Source organism: Amblyomma mixtum, chromosome 5, assembly GCF_055824585.1.
Source record: "Amblyomma mixtum isolate Tamu chromosome 5, ASM5582458v1, whole genome shotgun sequence".
Taxonomy (NCBI): domain Eukaryota; kingdom Metazoa; phylum Arthropoda; class Arachnida; order Ixodida; family Ixodidae; genus Amblyomma; species Amblyomma mixtum.
This window is the reverse complement of record NC_143016.1, coordinates 195268663-195284784: the sequence shown is the minus strand read 5'-3', so window position 1 is coordinate 195284784 and position 16122 is coordinate 195268663. Positions and strand designations below refer to the sequence as shown.

Genomic DNA, 16122 nt, shown 5'->3' with positions numbered 1-16122 from the left:
TCGCCGTTTGACGGCGGCTTCGTAGCCGGCCGGAGTCACCGGGGAGGAGCGTGCGGTTGGTTGGTGCGGCTGTTGTGGTGGGCTGAGCGTAGGCTTCGTTTGATGTGCTGGCGAGTTGGTCGGCCGTGTGTCCGGCGGGTCGGCGGTACGCGGGCGGACGGATAGCGCCCCGAGGATCGACGGCGCCAGCAGCCCCGGTGCCACTCCTTGTTTACGCCCTCGTGGCGAGCGCCGTGAGTCACCCCCTCTTGCCAATTCAACCCCGGGGCTTTGTCAACGACTGCCGCTCGCAGGATGCGGTGGAGCACGTGCAGAGAGCAAAAATGCTCTTTGTGTGCACGCCCGATCGAGTGTATTTTTAGCGCGTCAGTCGAGCCACGCACTCCGTCGTGTGGTCATGAGTTCGGTGTCGCGTGTTGTGAACTGTCGCCGTTGACCCAGCCCACTGTTCGTGACTGAGGAGCGTCGCCTTTTCGAACGCTCCGTTTATCCGCGGCCGGTGTCTCTTCGGGAGTTTGCCGCCTCGACATTTGGTTCGGAAAAGCGAAACGGGCTGGCTATGAAGGCGAAATTCTAGAGGCCCGTGTGCTGTTAGATGTCAGTGCACGTTAAAAAAACCCAGGTGGTCGAAAGTTCCGGAGCCCTTCACTACGGCGTCCCTTATAGCCTGAGTTACTTTGGGACGTTAAACCCCAATAAACCGAAACGGGCTGGGGAAAGAATGGGCACCAGAGTGAAGCATACTTGACAGAAACCTCACTAACCAGGACGAAGTGTGCATTTGCGAACGTAACGAGCTTGCGTGAAATGAAGCCCTTGAAGGGCATGTTGCTAAACTACTTTTAGAGCAAAAATGCAGCAGGAGACTTTCGGCTGTAGTTCACTGGAAAAAAGGAACAATTCCACTGCCTTCCTGTCATGACCAACAATGTGCATAAGCACTTATGAAAAACAAACCAGAAAAATTAACAAGCCCAACCGAGAAATTCCGTCTCCTTGTCGAATAAATCAATTGCAGCCACACTAAAGAAGCGTAGCTTGTTGGGCCAGTTGGTGCATGGTACGTAGAAAACCAGCGAAAAGGACGCAATTACAAGGAGGAGAAGTACACAGGACAATGCTGGACAGCGTTGTCCTGTGTACTTCTCCTCCTTGTGAACGCGTCCTTTTTGCTGGTTTTCTACGAGCCACACTAAAGCACTTGTGAGGGCTGTATTTTGGTATCTGAAGGTTTGCAGTGTACTCCTGCTAAATGCTTCTCATCATCTGATTCCTTTGAGTGCTCAGAGATGCCAATTCATCTCTTTTGGCGTACGTAAATCGCTCCACAGCTGAGCAGAACCTATTTTTACACTGCCCATAGCTCCAGCGTTATTTACACATGGAGCTTGGGTCATACATCAGCATGTTCTCTCTAGTCAGTGCCATCCGATGAAAATGTACGGTGCCATTGTGAGGGAGCTATGTGACAAAAATGAATTTGAAGATGTACAGCTACTAGCCAGCGTTCAAATTCTTGTCCTGTTTTGTGGAGACTGTGGAGACATTCCGAACCGCATGAAGGATTTTCAAGCAGCACATCGCAGCGAAGTGTTGCCATGAATCCGCCGCAATGCAAGCTCGCGGCAGCTAAGCAAAATGCACATGTGTTCTTTTACTGAACACGACTGAGGTGCGCGCGCGACTTGCATGTTGAGTGTTGTTGCATACAACGTGCATCATGCTGTATGCACGTGTTTACTTTTTAGCTAGCATAACCGGCTTCGAGTGCTTTTTATTAGTCCAAAGGAGAAACGTCGGTGATGGGTCTGTCGAGAGCACTGTGCTCGAGAGATGCAAGGTCGCCGTCCCCACCTGCGTCGTCGCCTTCTCGGATGGCCAATCTCGTTCGATCAGTCTGGCCCGTGTGGCGCACTATTCTCTTCGACCAGTGGAATGATGTATATGTCCGCCATTTATCGCAAAGCGTAAGCCATCGATGCGCAAGCCGTCGTCTGCTTCCGTGGCGGCTGCACCGTTTCAGCACCGACCACTGAGGAAGTGCACAGTTTTCCTGAGCTTTCCTAACAAGACCTGCACAACGTCTGCACCTTTTTTAAACGAACGGCATCGTGCAATCAGCGCCATCTCGCACTGCTCTAATGAATGGTGAAGTGCAGCACCGCGAGAACCAGTTCACGTAATGCAGGCAAATTGAATGGACCTTCAGAAAATTTTGTTGCATAAAATTTTTCTATCTCAGGGCCCCTGATGAGGTAGCGTTAGTAGGATTTGGCCACCCTGGTGTAGTACTTGGCCGCAACCTTCTATGAACAAACTAATACCCTTGTTACATGGGCAGAGTTAACCACGGTTACCAAACTTTACTGTGGTTATCTCAAACCGCAGTTCGCCGTTGTTACACGGCTCGCTACCGTTCTCGGTTTCGGCATCCACCGGCCGGGTGCAACGAACGAAGTGACGCGATGATCGGCAGAGCGAAGCAGCATTTGCAAATACCTTACAACGCAGTGTCTAGAGTGCCGTCCGACGGCGCTGTCCGGTGGCAGCACTGCCGTAGTGCATACATCGGCGCACCTCCTGCAAGCCGTACGCGCCAAGGCAACGCCTTTGCGACAGAGCCCTGGTGCCTGCGTCTGAAAACCATGCTAAGCTTTCATGCTGTCGTAAATAATAACCCCTGAGATAAGGGAATGTCAAAAATGATTCCTCTTTGAGGATTGCTGATCTGTACCGAGTTGACGCTAGGAGTAATAACTGTGATACAAGCTAGGGCGTAGCAGCTGCTGCTGGTGCACCGCTGCTCACCTGATCTCTTGCATGCTAGCTCCGCTGCTAAGCCGTCGCTGAAATTGATCACATATTTTCTTTTAGCATGAGACAATGGGTAGTCAGTAAGGCAGTGCAATGAGTAGACCGTTTACTGTAGCGCTGGTCAATTGAAAAGCGCTGCCCACTGTGGCTTCGATGCGAAACAAGTTAGGCCTAGCGACGACTAGGGAGTAGCACACTGTCAGAGCGCCGTCGTCCGCCGCGCTCGCAGGCGGCACTACCGCAGTCAGCTTGCGAAATCCAGTACGAGCGTTGCGAACTTGTCGCCTACTTTAAAGATGCGACGCAGGGAGCGGTCCTTCTTCAATATTACAGCGCTAGAATGTGCAGCTCGAGCATCATGGGACGGTGTGCAGTACGCTGGTTCTGCGCCGTCGGACGGCACTCTGAGGCTGCACCAAAGCGCCGTCGGACGGCACTCTACGCACTGCCTATTTTAATGTGTTGCTCTTGAAATGTGATTTTGCACGAAAAAAGTATGTTGCTGAAGTTCATCAGCTCATACGCTTTTTGAAACTCGGGCGCCTACGGGCACTACAGACGCCGCCATATTCTCGGTTAACAACGCAAACCGAGGTCGCCAAGCTCGGTTCGCGATAACCGCAGTTAGTCGCGTAACTGCGGTTTGGTCCGCCGTGTAATATATGATAACCACGGTTACGCTTGACCGTGGTTACACTAACCACAGTTAACTCTGCCCGTGTAACAAGGTTATAACTAACCCTCAGTCCCCAGCGGTTGCGTAGCAACTGATCAAGGCAGTGGTCGGACCTGTGACGCAGTGCAGGGTGCTTAGAATCTCTGGCTCCGGACAGGCCGCCATTGGAAACTGAACCCGGCAAGGTTTAAAGAAGTTTGCAGGGATAATACGGTGGCTGCAGCTGGCAAAAGCTGGGGTTAATTGGAGAGACAAGGGAGAGGCCTTTGCCCTGCAGTGGGCGTAGTCAGGCTGATGAAGATGTGCTTGTTTTTAACGAATGAGTCTAAATTGTGGTTTGTTGTGTGAATTCATGACAGTGGGCACTTTGCACCACTTTTGTATCTGTTCATGAAGCTATCCTGGAGCATAGTCTCCGAGAGATTTCAAAGTTTTTACTGAATGTGTGCCACAGGCTAGAAACAGAATATGGTCACAGCTGCTGCCACAAGCTGGGGGAAGGAGGGTCTTCGTGAATAAGTGCCCCCTTATTTGGGAAATGCCTTTTTGAAGGCAACACCACATGCCTGTTTAGCCTTTGGGCATCACAATGTTTCCTCAGGGCTGATTAATCTAGTTAAATGGATTCCTTATGTGTTCCAGGGATAAGAAGAATTGAAATCTGAGCATGAGAAAATCCGAAATGAAACAATCGGACGATAACTTGTTTCACTCAACCAGTGCTGAGATTGGGCACTACCAATGAGAACCATGCCTTGCACAGCAGAAGCGTATCTGCACACTTGCAGTTGCCTGGGGAGCCCCTCTTCCTACACATTGTAGACAGGGGTGACTAACTCATCAACAGATTTCGCTCCTGTCTGGCTTTTCTCTTCACATTTTTAAGAGGCGTGTGTGTCGACCGGATATTGAAGCGAAAAGCTTCACCACCCGCTCCACAGCCGCGCTTCGTGTGGGCCGTCAGAGGCAAGATTTGCCACAGCTGTGCATGCGCGGTTTCGAGTGATGTCACAGGCAGCACAAATCAAAAAATAAAGACAAACAGTGCACCAGGAAACTCTCATATCTTAGTGGACATAAATTTATTTATTTATTTATTGGTTTTAAGGAAAGGAGATGCCTGTCTCTTTCATCTCTCAGCAAAAATAAAACAATAAATAAAACATTAAAAAATAAATAAAAGGCAAACAGTGGAACCCTGCCATAAGGGAAGGAAAATGAAAAGAAAATTGGTTTGAAGGAAAGGATGCCTGTCTCTCATATCTTGGTGTGCACCTGAAAGGAATGCACGCCACAGTACATGGCTCTAAAGCTACCTTCTGAGACAGCACCCTGTTCCCCCTCCTCCTCTGCCTCCATACAGGCAGTGTGTGTCATCCTACACAGCCCTTATCCTGGTGCTCCCAGTGCATTGTGGGCGAACTGCGACAGCCATGCCATCAAACGAAGCACAACTGCAGCTTTTCTCTTGTATACTCAGGCTTAACCAGAGATGAGCCACTGCCTAATTTTTTTTCTTCTTGCTTTCTTCCGGGTATGTTTTGAGCAACAGCATTCGCCTCCGCCACGAAAGTTTGAAGCGAAATGGAATGTGTTGCCTCTTAGGGTTTGTACCCCTGTTAGGCACACTTACCGGAAGTGACACTTTGGGCTACGTGGTGCTGAGCAGGAAGGCAGAGTGCACGCGTGGTAAACAAAATAGTGGTGGCAGAAAATGAGCGAAATTTCTGAAGTGGCCGATGGAGGAAAAGGTCTCCGTATAATTGATTGCTTAATGTGATAGCGCAAATAAAACGATGTTTGACACAATGAAAAAAATGGAAATAAACGAAAAGCCAAGACTATCCAGAATTTCGGCAACAAACAAGATGGCGGCGGGCAGCAATGCTGCATCTGAAGTTGCTCCTGGCAAGGCTACGCACTCAGCCGTCAAAGTGTGTTCAGTGAATGCACTGCGACATGCCCCTGCGCACTGTGGCGAGTGCACTGCACCGTTCAGCTGTGCTCGGGTGATAGTCGCGTACAACTTAAGCCTGCAGTGAAGCTCCGCCCACATTCAGCCTCCGCGCACAGAATTCCTCCACGGCTCAAAAGTAGCCAGCTGCTTAAACGCTTCTTTTTGTCTAAACAAGAAGCTTATCACAAGGAAAAAGAACTATGGGCTCTAGAATTTTGGTACGTGTATTGTTTGATATAGTCGAACATTAAAAAAGCTGATTTCGTTTGCAGTTGCGACTGGCCAGTGGAGTGATACAGGAAGGACGCCACGGCCCAGTGTTGGCAGCTGCTGTTTCTTTTTTTAAGTTGTATGCTACTATAGCAAGTTGCACTCTTCGTAAGTGCAGTTTTATTTTGTGCGCTTTGCAGGGGTATTACTCGTATTACTTTTCGTTAGCTTTCGCTGCTCTTTTCAGTTTTTGGGGCATGCGGAAAGCATACAGCATTCAGAAGCATCATTTTTTTTATCCATTTCCCGAGTTTGAAGTATCTGTGTTCAAAAACTGTACGCGCAACCAATCAGAGAGACCAATCTGGCTGCTGCTACCTCATGTCCATTGCCGAAAATCGCCGCTGCGTTTCTCTACCGTCGGCTCAAAACGGTCATTTCTGGAGAGAATCAAAATATTAAATATTGAGAATAAAAACCTCCTGCTTGGTGGATGTCGCTGGGCCTCTGAAGGGGTGACCACACTCTCGCAGGCTGTTGGCGGCCGTGTGTGGCAGCCATATTGGCTGGCCAGTGCATGTCTGACCTGCACAATGCCAGAGAAGGGCGTGTGGATGAACAGCCCCGGAAATGTGGCATTGCGAAATAACAGGGGAGAAAGCGGCTGCACTACAGCAGAGGTTGCTAAAAATGCTCTAAGAAAAACTGTTCCTGGACTTTCTTTCTTTTATTGATGTCCATTTTTACAAAATGGAGGAGGCCGAGGTAAAAGCTGTGACAGTGCAGCTTGAGAGGCCCTCGACCCCCTGCACATGTGGCAGCGCGGAGAAGCGCAACATACAAAAAACAATCACTCAGATATACATAGAAGATAAGTGGAAGAATTTTTACAACACACTACATAATCGGTCAAAAGCACATGAACTCAAGAAAGGCTTAAAATTTGAGGGACTCATATTTTCAATACTGATACCATTTTCATTAAGGAAATTTAATAGGCGCGGTAAATTGTTCTCAAGCATTTGTTTACTAAAAGTTGTCCTGTGTGTTTTAACCTCCCACTTTTCAGAGTGACGTGTACTGTAAGCGGGCATGTTTAAACTTAGATTACCAATGTCAAGTAATATAGAATTATTTTTCTTTACACCAAAATAGAATTCACGCAGGAGTCGATATGTGTAAATACCTCGAATTTTTTTACGTTACATCTCTCGAAGAGAGGGTCACTATGTTCAGTGTAGGATGCATTGGCAATATTGCATAAAGCGCTTTTCTGCATGGTGAAAATATTCTTTTATTTGTGAATGCAGGCTTTTTCCAGTTGGTCTTTCACGCAACCCGTAGTAGTTGCACAAAATGGGCCAAATTCATGGACTCACCTGCCTGATTTCCCAAATTTTAGCAGTGCTAACAAATTTTTGAACTTGGCTTGTCAATTTGGCCAAGTTAGCTGACAAAATGTAGCATTTTGGATTTTATTTTTTGTTCCTTTGTAATTTGGCCTTAAAGGGTTGGAATACTCGTGGTTGCAATGTTGGGATTATCTTCCGCTTGCCACAGTGCCCTCAGTGTGTGAAATAGTGCTTCTATTTTTCTGCTGACACAGAGGAAGGCAACTTCTACCGTTCTAGGTGGTGTGCCCCACATGTGCGTATTCCTCAGTGCCTATCCAGGCACTCCTTGACTGCGGGCAGTTGGAGTTCATTATGTGCTTCCCCCACTGTCTGGCTGGGTGTTCCACCTCCTGCAATTTTTAAAAACAGGCGTCTTGCGTTACAAGAGTACTCTTTTCGGCATAGCAATATCAGTGGCGTCGCGCATCAAAATGCTATACAGCTAAGATATGCTAACTAGTAACTATAACTGTTGGTGTCCTTGTTTATTGAGAGGTGTGTAGCCCATCATAAGTAATATCCATATCAGTTTCAAAAATGCAGTTACCCCTGGCGCTGTGACCTAATAAATTTTGTCTATATCACGCCAAATTACATGCGCTTTTGAAAAACTTGCAGGCAAAGAAACTCTTCCAGTGCACATAACATGGCACTTAGCAGCAAAGGAACCATTTGTGTAACTTATAAGGTTGTGGGGTTTTAAAATGGGGAGAAATAAACACGTTCTCCCCGCTTAACCACGGCTGACACAGTTCAAAACCTCCGGACCCCACCCCGTGGTCGCGTACGCTACCGAGCGCACACCGACCACGGCAGGCCTTGCTCTGAGGGAACAAAGGAACGACACACTGGCTGACACAAACAAGGCATTTATTGCTACAACAGCAATAACGCCACCTAGCAACAAAATGCGCTAAGGAATCAAGGACGTCCGACTCACCAGCATGGTTACAAGCGAACGTTCGCCCACGCTTGGGCAAGGTAGGAGCTCCGAGGCCAGACGGGATGAGCTGGCGGGATGGCCCACCATGTGGCCTTGCACCGCTGGCGGAGAGTGGCAATGTGTTTAGATTGCCTGAATGTCGGCCCGCGCTGAAATCCTGAGCCGGGGAGAGTGTGCTCTCCCGTGGGTGCGCAGCAGTCATGTCGCTGCGATGCAGGCGCCCTCTCTTGTTCGTTAAGGTAACTAGGGAGGTTCACGAGGCGCACCCTTCCTTGAGACCGGCCATGGGAGGGTGCATTGCGGGAAAGCAGACCAAAGGGGAAGATGCAGAGCAAAGTGCCCACATGTCAAGACACACTTACATGCCTGTTTTTAAAACTCGCAAGTTTTTTCATGAGTTTTAAAAAAGAAACTGCGCTAAAGGTGACATTAGAGAGAACAACTGGAGTCATAATTTTTTGAAATTCTCTGCAGCTTTTGCACAGCAAATTTTGTGCCAATATTAAAGGTACAAAGTTTAGCTGATTTTAGTTTATTTGTTATAAAATAAGGGAATTTCGACGCATTTAAAGAAATTTGCAGAGCTAGCCAAAACGGCTGTTTACAACTCTGCACCACTTTAATATTCATAGAGCGCATTTTAATTTTTTTAAGCCTTGGCATTATCATTTGCTGCTACAGAACACCAGGAATGTGTTCCAAATTGAATTTCTGGCTGCCATAAAGCGTGCTCCAAACCGCTCGTGGCCATTCCCATCACCGGGACTCGGTAAGATTAATCAGTGCAGTCTAGCACACTCAAGAGTTGACAAAATGGGAAGAGGAAAAAGAAACCGCTGGAGGAGAATTTCTCCGGTCAAGAGCAGGTGTATTATAAACAGCCTCCCAAACAACCATCTCCACCATACCACACATAACTGCCTAGAATGAAATAATGGCGATAGCAACTGGTAAGTGACAAGTGATTGGGTTCTAGTGATAGTGGCTTGGTGAAGCTACAAGTAGTGGTTTATGGTCAGGTACAAATCAAGAACGAAGTGGATTTTCAAAGGAGCCCCGGGCCCCTTTCAGCCAGTGGCCAATTCTCGTGACCCTGCTAGCATGACAATGGAGGGAGTGGCAAATGAACGGGGATGCAGACTTCCTGCATTGTTGCCCCGCTCCCTGCACTATTACACTAGCCATGAGAATTGGCTGATGCCATTGGCTGGAAGGGTCCTTTGACAGAGAAAAGCTGCTTTGTTCTTCTGACCATGGTAATAACCATGGTGGTGCAGTTCATGCTCCAAGCTGCATAATGATGCACAGAGGAACAGAAAGTAGAGAATATTGTTCTCACTTTTCCTCCAAATCGATCCATTAGGTCACCCCTCAATTGTTTTTACTGCAGCTGCTCCGTAGACGATTGTTTTGTGTGGTACGCTGGTTTTACTTGTCTACCAACTGTACTCGTCGTGGGAGTACCTCCAGTGATGCATCGCACTTGTCTGGCCCTATGTTGCGCTGCTGCTGCCACCACCAAAGATGCAATTGTGGTCGGCAGTTGCGTTGGTTGGAATTTTGAACACCACAGGGTGTCCCTTAGGTGCGTATTGTGCCCTTAGCATGGGTTTTAAGCCGTCCAAGTCATTTTCTCCAGAAGTTGCTACACAGTTGGGCCATTTTGGTATGTTTTTGGGAATTAGTTTGGCGGTCAGAGGGTTGAAGCCTACATCTGAGGCTCAGCGCTATCGGGGACGAAGCTTCGTCCCCGATAGCGCTGTTTTTAGCCTCACATCATGCACCAACCAGCCCAAATTTCCACCCTTTTGAAGCCTACATGTTTCTAGTAGAGTTCAGCACTGCCATGTGTGCTTGCTTTTTCTCTTGCCCATGTGTCCCGTGTTTTGTTTCTTCCTCCAGCGCAGAGAGGCAAAATATTTTTGTACAATAAATTCCGGTATGATCTTGGGGCTCTGTAGACTATCTACAGGTGCAGACTCTGCAGTGTGAAGTAATGCTGACCATTGGGCTAGTTGGTACTCCATTTTATTGAAGGTGCACTGAAGAGGAATCTGAACTCGTCTTTTTGCCGCGGGAACTCGATCTACACGTTCTGAGCATTCTTAGAAACCTTGATTTATTGCCCTGTGTGGCTGATTTTCCTAATTAAATCAAATTAACGTCCGGCTCCCGCCTTTTTTTTTTTTTAATTCTCCCTCGTACGGTGGGCGGAGTCGACCAACGCGTGGAGTGCCTTGCAGCCAGCTCCGTGGAGGTTTTGCTTTCGCTTTATTTTGTTTTTTAGGTTTCCGTGAATAAATAGTTTCATTCGCAGATAATATTGCTACGTGGCGGCCAGCCGAAGAATGAGGCGTGGTGAACCATGAACAAGAGATGATTTAATGGCCGCTGGCCTAGCGCGAGCGCTCCGTCCCGCGCCACGGCCAGTTTCGTCTTCGTCACACTACCCGGGGCCTCCGAGCGATCGTCCCGATCGGTGACGAACAGACGGCGAAATGGCGATGGTCTTGTGTGGGGGGTCGAACAGTATGTAGAAGATGGTGCAGTGCTGGCCGCCACGATGAGAAAGATGAGAGAATGAGTCCCGGTCCACGAAGCATCCGGGCCGCAGGTCGCCAAGAGCCGACCGCCATGGCCCTAAGACGTGCCGAACGGCTGGGGCAGGGGAACGGTGTCTTCATGTGTATGCAGCGTCTTGGGTCAGTGGGGTCGGTAGGTCGCGTCGGTCAAGGGTCGCTTCCAGTTCGTCGTGTTGGGTGGTCAGGGCGGAGGACGGGGCGGGGGAGCAACAGCGAGGTCTGTTCAGGTCGGAGAGGCTGGGGCAAGCCGGTCGACGCTGGCCAAGGACTCACGGCTGACACAGGACACCGAAGCTCCCGGACCAGGATGTTGATGATTACCCCAGCACCTCACACCAAATGTTACGTGGCGGCCAGCCGAAGAATGAGACGTGGTGAACCATGAACAAGATATGATTTAATGGCCGCTGGCCTAGCGCGAGCGCTCCGTCTCGCGCCACTGCCAGCTTCGTCTTCGTCACAATATAGCCGTAAAATAAGCCCGCAGAAATAAAAATACGCGTGGACTATTTGCTTCTACGGACTACTAAGTATTACTCCGCCGATCGCAGAGCGGCAAGCCGCCGCGGGACTGGCTGAAAGGCACTCCATGCGTTGGTAGACTCCGCCTACCGTATGAGGGAGAATTAAAAAAAAGGCGGGAGCCGGACGTTAATTTGATTTAATTAGGAAAATCAGCCACACAGGGCAATAAATCGAAGTTTCTAAGAATGTTCGGAACGTGTAGATTGAGTTCCCGCGGCAAAAAGACGAGTTCAGATTCCTCTTCAGTGCACCTTTAAGGGGACGGTGTCTTGCACCTGAGCATTTAATTGCCCAACATAGAAATTGTACTCTCTCCAGAAACAACAGAATGGGATCAATCTGTCACCCAGATATGGCACTCCTCTTTCATGCAGGACAACTGGTGGGTTACACGTGTGCTTGTTCTCGAAGGCTGTGCAGAACGTTCTTTCTCAATAGTGCCTAATATAGCATATAGCCCAATGTGATTCTCTGAGTGAAAAAAAAACGTAGTGCCTTCTTAACCATGATGTTAAAAAAGAAAATTTCATAGAATTTAGAAGTATGGCTGGTCCCAAATATTTCAGAGGACCCCCCACCCCGCCCCAAGTATGCCCACCCCACAGAATGGATTAAGGTGGATTAGGAGGTGCAATAAGGTGGATAGTAGGGATTAGTTGGTAGGTTAATATGGATTGTTGGGGGATTAAGGTGGAAGAGTGGCTATGGTTAGTATAATGCCTTATGATAATTCAATGAAAGGTACTGAAACATCCTAGTCCTCAGATTTTCAAATTTGGCGGTGCTGATGGCGTTGTGACCCTCATGGTCAATCAGGGAATGTCGTTTCTGCGAAACCTATGGTTTTTGCAAGGCGACAAACTAAACGCTATTGCTTGAAAATTCTTTTCAGCCAGAATTTAGCCCCGCGGAGTGTGTATCAGGAATTATGGTAGAAAAAAGTCTGTCTGTGTGCTTACCACATCGGTGGTGATGTAATCGTGCAGGGCCTGTTGGGGAGCAGCCATGCAGAAGGTGGGTGGAGGGGGCAGCGTGTCGTCTGGGCGTCCCATCAAGTGCGTGGTGGTGGGTGACGGCACAGTGGGCAAGACCTGCATGCTCATCTCGTACACGACCGACTCGTTCCCGGGCGAGTACGTGCCCACCGTGTTCGACAACTACTCGGCGGCCATGATGTGCGATGGGGTGCCCGTCAGCCTGGGCCTCTGGGACACGGCCGGCCAGGAGGACTACGACCGGCTGCGGCCGCTCTCCTATCCACAGACGGACGTGTTCCTCATCTGCTTCAGTGTGGTGAGCCCCTCCTCTTTCGAGAACGTCACCTCCAAGTGGTTTCCCGAGATCAAGCACCACTGCCCCGACGCCCCCATCATACTCGTGGGTAAGAGCCCGCTGGTCTTCCTCCAAGGGACCGCTGGTTTTTTTGTTGACGCGTGAGCATTAGAAAGAGCTGTGAAAGCGGAAATGGTGACCGCCGTCACGCATGGTGCACGTGTAGTAGCAAACTTAGTAAACTACCTCGGATGTAACGAACCTGGTTAAGGTGGCCACAATTGGCACAGGACAGGGTTAATTGGAAAGAGAGTTTATGCGGGTTTTAACTCTTTCGTTACCACGGGAAAACGACCATTTTTTATATGTCTCAGACAAAAATTTTTTTTAGAAAAAGTGTGATAGATAAAAGTATATAAAATGCATAACAATTATTGAGATAGAATGCGCTTTATAATGAAATTTATTTGAACACATATTCTGCTCGAAATGCTGTGAAAAAAAATCAGTAAACACAACTAAAAATAAAAAAGAACAAAAGTTTTCTGTTTATATGACAATAACTTTTTATTTACAAAATACTGCAGCCCGAGGGCCAAGCAGAGTGGGCAATATAACAACAGCCAAAGATCACACCAAACTTCAAAAAAAAAAAAGAAACAAAACAGACAAACACTACAAAACACCTGTATGATCAACATAAAGGCAGTCAGAGGTAAAAGGTTGCTGTATGAACAACATTGTCAGAAAGAAAAAAAAAACAGGAAGAAATGTTATAAAACACCAGACGTAGGATTCCAAACAGAACTCAGATGAGAGGGGACAAGCGTTCTTCAAAATCATGAACATTACGGGCGGAAAAGACTAGAGCTGGCAAGCTGTTCCACTGAGCGATAGTGCGAACAAAAAGAGTTTTTAAAGAGGTTTGTACGGGCAAAGTACGGCGTAAGGCTGTGGTCTTGAACGTTCCTAGTATGCCGGGTTAAGCGTGGGCGCAGGTAGTCCTTGGAAGAGAAATTAAACTGTTGGTGATAAAGTGAAAAAAGAAATTTTAACCTAGCGAGTGCTCTTCTTTTTTCCAAGGATGGAATATTATTTACAGACATGATGGCGGACGGTGAAGCATTCCTATGATAACTGTTGAAAATGAACCGGATTGCTTTTCTTTGTATCATCTCTAGTGAATGTATATCTTTTTTGAGAAATGGATCCCATGACACACTAGCATATTCAAGTTTAGGTCGAATGTACGTGTTGTATGCTAATAGCTTCACAGACTGTGGGGAAGACTTTAATTTGTGGCGGAGAAAGCCAAGTTTCCTTGCAGCAGCAGCGCAAATTTTGTCGACGTGACTAGTCCAACTAAGGTGCTTATTTAATGTTACGCCGAGGTACTTGTAGTTATCAACTTGCAGTAGGTTTTCGTGGTTCAGTGTGTATGTAAATTGGAAGGGATTCTTCTTTTTCGTGACCCGTAGGAGAACAGTTTTATCAGTATTTACTTCCATTAACCATTCCGCGCACCAATCTGCAACTGCATTAAGGTTTATCTGTAAGCGTGCTTGATCCTGGTTACTATTAATAGACTTAAAGAGAATGCAGTCATCTGCGAATAACCTAATACTTATAGCTGCAGTGTCAATGGCCGAAACGATGTCATTGATGTAGATGAGAAAGAGAACCGGGCCAAGGACGCTACCCTGGGGCACTCCAGAGGACACCGGTAGAATGTGAGAGGAGCAGCCCTTTACCTGAACAAACTGCTGTCGGTTGGAAAGATAAGAACGAATCCAATTAACAAGGTTATCGGGAAGGCCAATGTTTCGAAGCTTAAATATCAGTTTACTATGACAAACGCGGTCGAACGCTTTACTAAAGTCCATGAAAATTGCGTCAATCTGTTCGCCCTTATCTAGTGATGAAGCAAATTCGTGAAGAGTGGTCACGAGCTGCGTGGTAGTTGATAAGCCTCTTCTGAAACCGTGTTGAAAGGGTGAAATAATTTTGTTTTCCTCAAGGTACGAGACGACGTAGTTTGATATATGTTCAATAAGTTTACATGTACTGGAAGTAAGTGAGATAGGTCTGTAGTTACCAATATTTAAACGGTCACCTTTTTTAAAGACCGGAACCACTCGAGCCACACGCCAGTCATTTGGAAGAATGCCTTCGGTGAATGACAAATGGAAAAGGTGGGTTAAAATGTGAGCGAGTGGTTCAGCATAGCGGTGCAAGAACACATTAGGTATGTTGTCCGGGCCGACTGAGGATTTAGTTTTGAGTTTGAGTATCATGTTGAAAACACCTTCATAAGTTATGAAATTGGCTTCAATGTCAGAGGACGAGTTTACATGCATTACATCTGCAACCGGGAGAGAGAAGACAGATTGAAAGTAACGGTTGAAGTGCTCGGCCACGTCAGATACGTCGTCTACAACGGACCCGTTTATTGTTATTTTGTCTACCTCATCACTTGAGTCACTAAGGTAGTGCCAAAATTTATTAGGGTTTCTTTTTAGGAACTGTGGAAGGGAATAACTAAAATACCTTGCCTTAGCTTCAGACAATTTAGATGCAAGCTCACATCTTAAGTGGGCTAGGTTTGAAGGATGTTTACCACTTTTTCTAGCACGTTTAAGTCTTCGACGAATATGTATGATTTCCCTAGTCACCCATCGGTTGTTTTTGTTCACTCTAACGCGCTTATTAGGAACAAGTGAACTAATTTAAAAGCGTACGTTGTTGGGCTAGTCGGTCAATCATGGTGAATATAAGGGGGGTACTGCGCACAAAAAGACAAGGACAAGAAGATAACACAACAAGCGCAGACTCGCGACTAACTTTATTTGAAAACACGACACTCCTTTTATAGTTTCAAAACTGTCACATCACACACATGATGAAACCAAAAACCTGTCTTCATTGTGATACAGTTTGATAGAAGGGTCACTTACGCAATCTTTATCCTTCTGTTTGATGCAAAACGCTTCCGCCAACTCAGGCGCCACCTGGTCACGGCTCCTCCTCAAAACTTTTGTATCTGTCAGCAAAGGCAGGCAAGGGTTATTGCGCGTAGCATCCGGGCATGCGCCACAATGCAGGGGTAAATTCGACCCTGTCCCTGATTTCATGGAAAGCTGGTGTTCTCTTAAGCGCTCATTCAGACATCGGCCTGTCTGACCGATGTATACCCTGCCACAGGTGAGGGGAATCTGGTAAACGACACCCGTCTGGCACCTGACAAAACGAGTGGCATGACGCTTCTCGCAGTCCGCTCTCCTCTTCCCTCCGGACATGACCTGAGGGCACAATGAGGCCAACTTGCATGGGGCGGTAGAAACTACCGGCACGCCGTACCGTTTCGCCACGTTCTTCAAGTTGTGGGAAATTCTGTGAATATACGGTGCAGAACCGCTGGCCTGATTTCCTCAGAACGGCCACTATCCCGGCACGTCCTATTTTTCAGTTTGCGCAGAAGCTTCTCTGCCACTGCAACAATGATTGAAGCAGGAAAACCAGCCTTCGTCATCCTAATTACCTGATTATTGAGGCTCTCGTGCACCAGGTGAGCGCAAGACTTAGACAAGGCGCCCTGCAGGCAATAGGTGCGTCGCGCCAGGTCGATCTTGTGATTGTGGAAGAATTCCACACTGTGATTGTGGAAGAATTTTTATCGATTTTCAGACGACATGGGAAGGGTCTAACCTTTACTCACGAGTTACCGGAACATGACAAGCTACAGTTTTTAG

The 16122-nt window shown here is 47.6% G+C and overlaps 1 protein-coding gene across 2 annotated transcripts in view; it reads left to right on the top strand.

Moving 5' to 3' along the window:
• Mtl (Rac family small GTPase Mtl) overlaps window positions 1-16122 on the top strand; it is a 32551-nt gene continuing 16429 nt past the window's right edge. Inside the window, exons 1-3 of one of the 2 annotated variants that reach the window (XM_089546584.1) lie at window positions 1-233; window positions 7264-7304; window positions 12088-12482. In XM_089546584.1, the coding sequence (XP_089402710.1) occupies window positions 7303-7304; window positions 12088-12482 (397 nt within the window). In that variant the 5' untranslated portion in view covers window positions 1-233; window positions 7264-7302. The remainder of the gene's footprint in view (window positions 234-7263; window positions 7305-12087; window positions 12483-16122) is intronic. The other variant, XM_089546585.1, reaches the window with a different exon arrangement.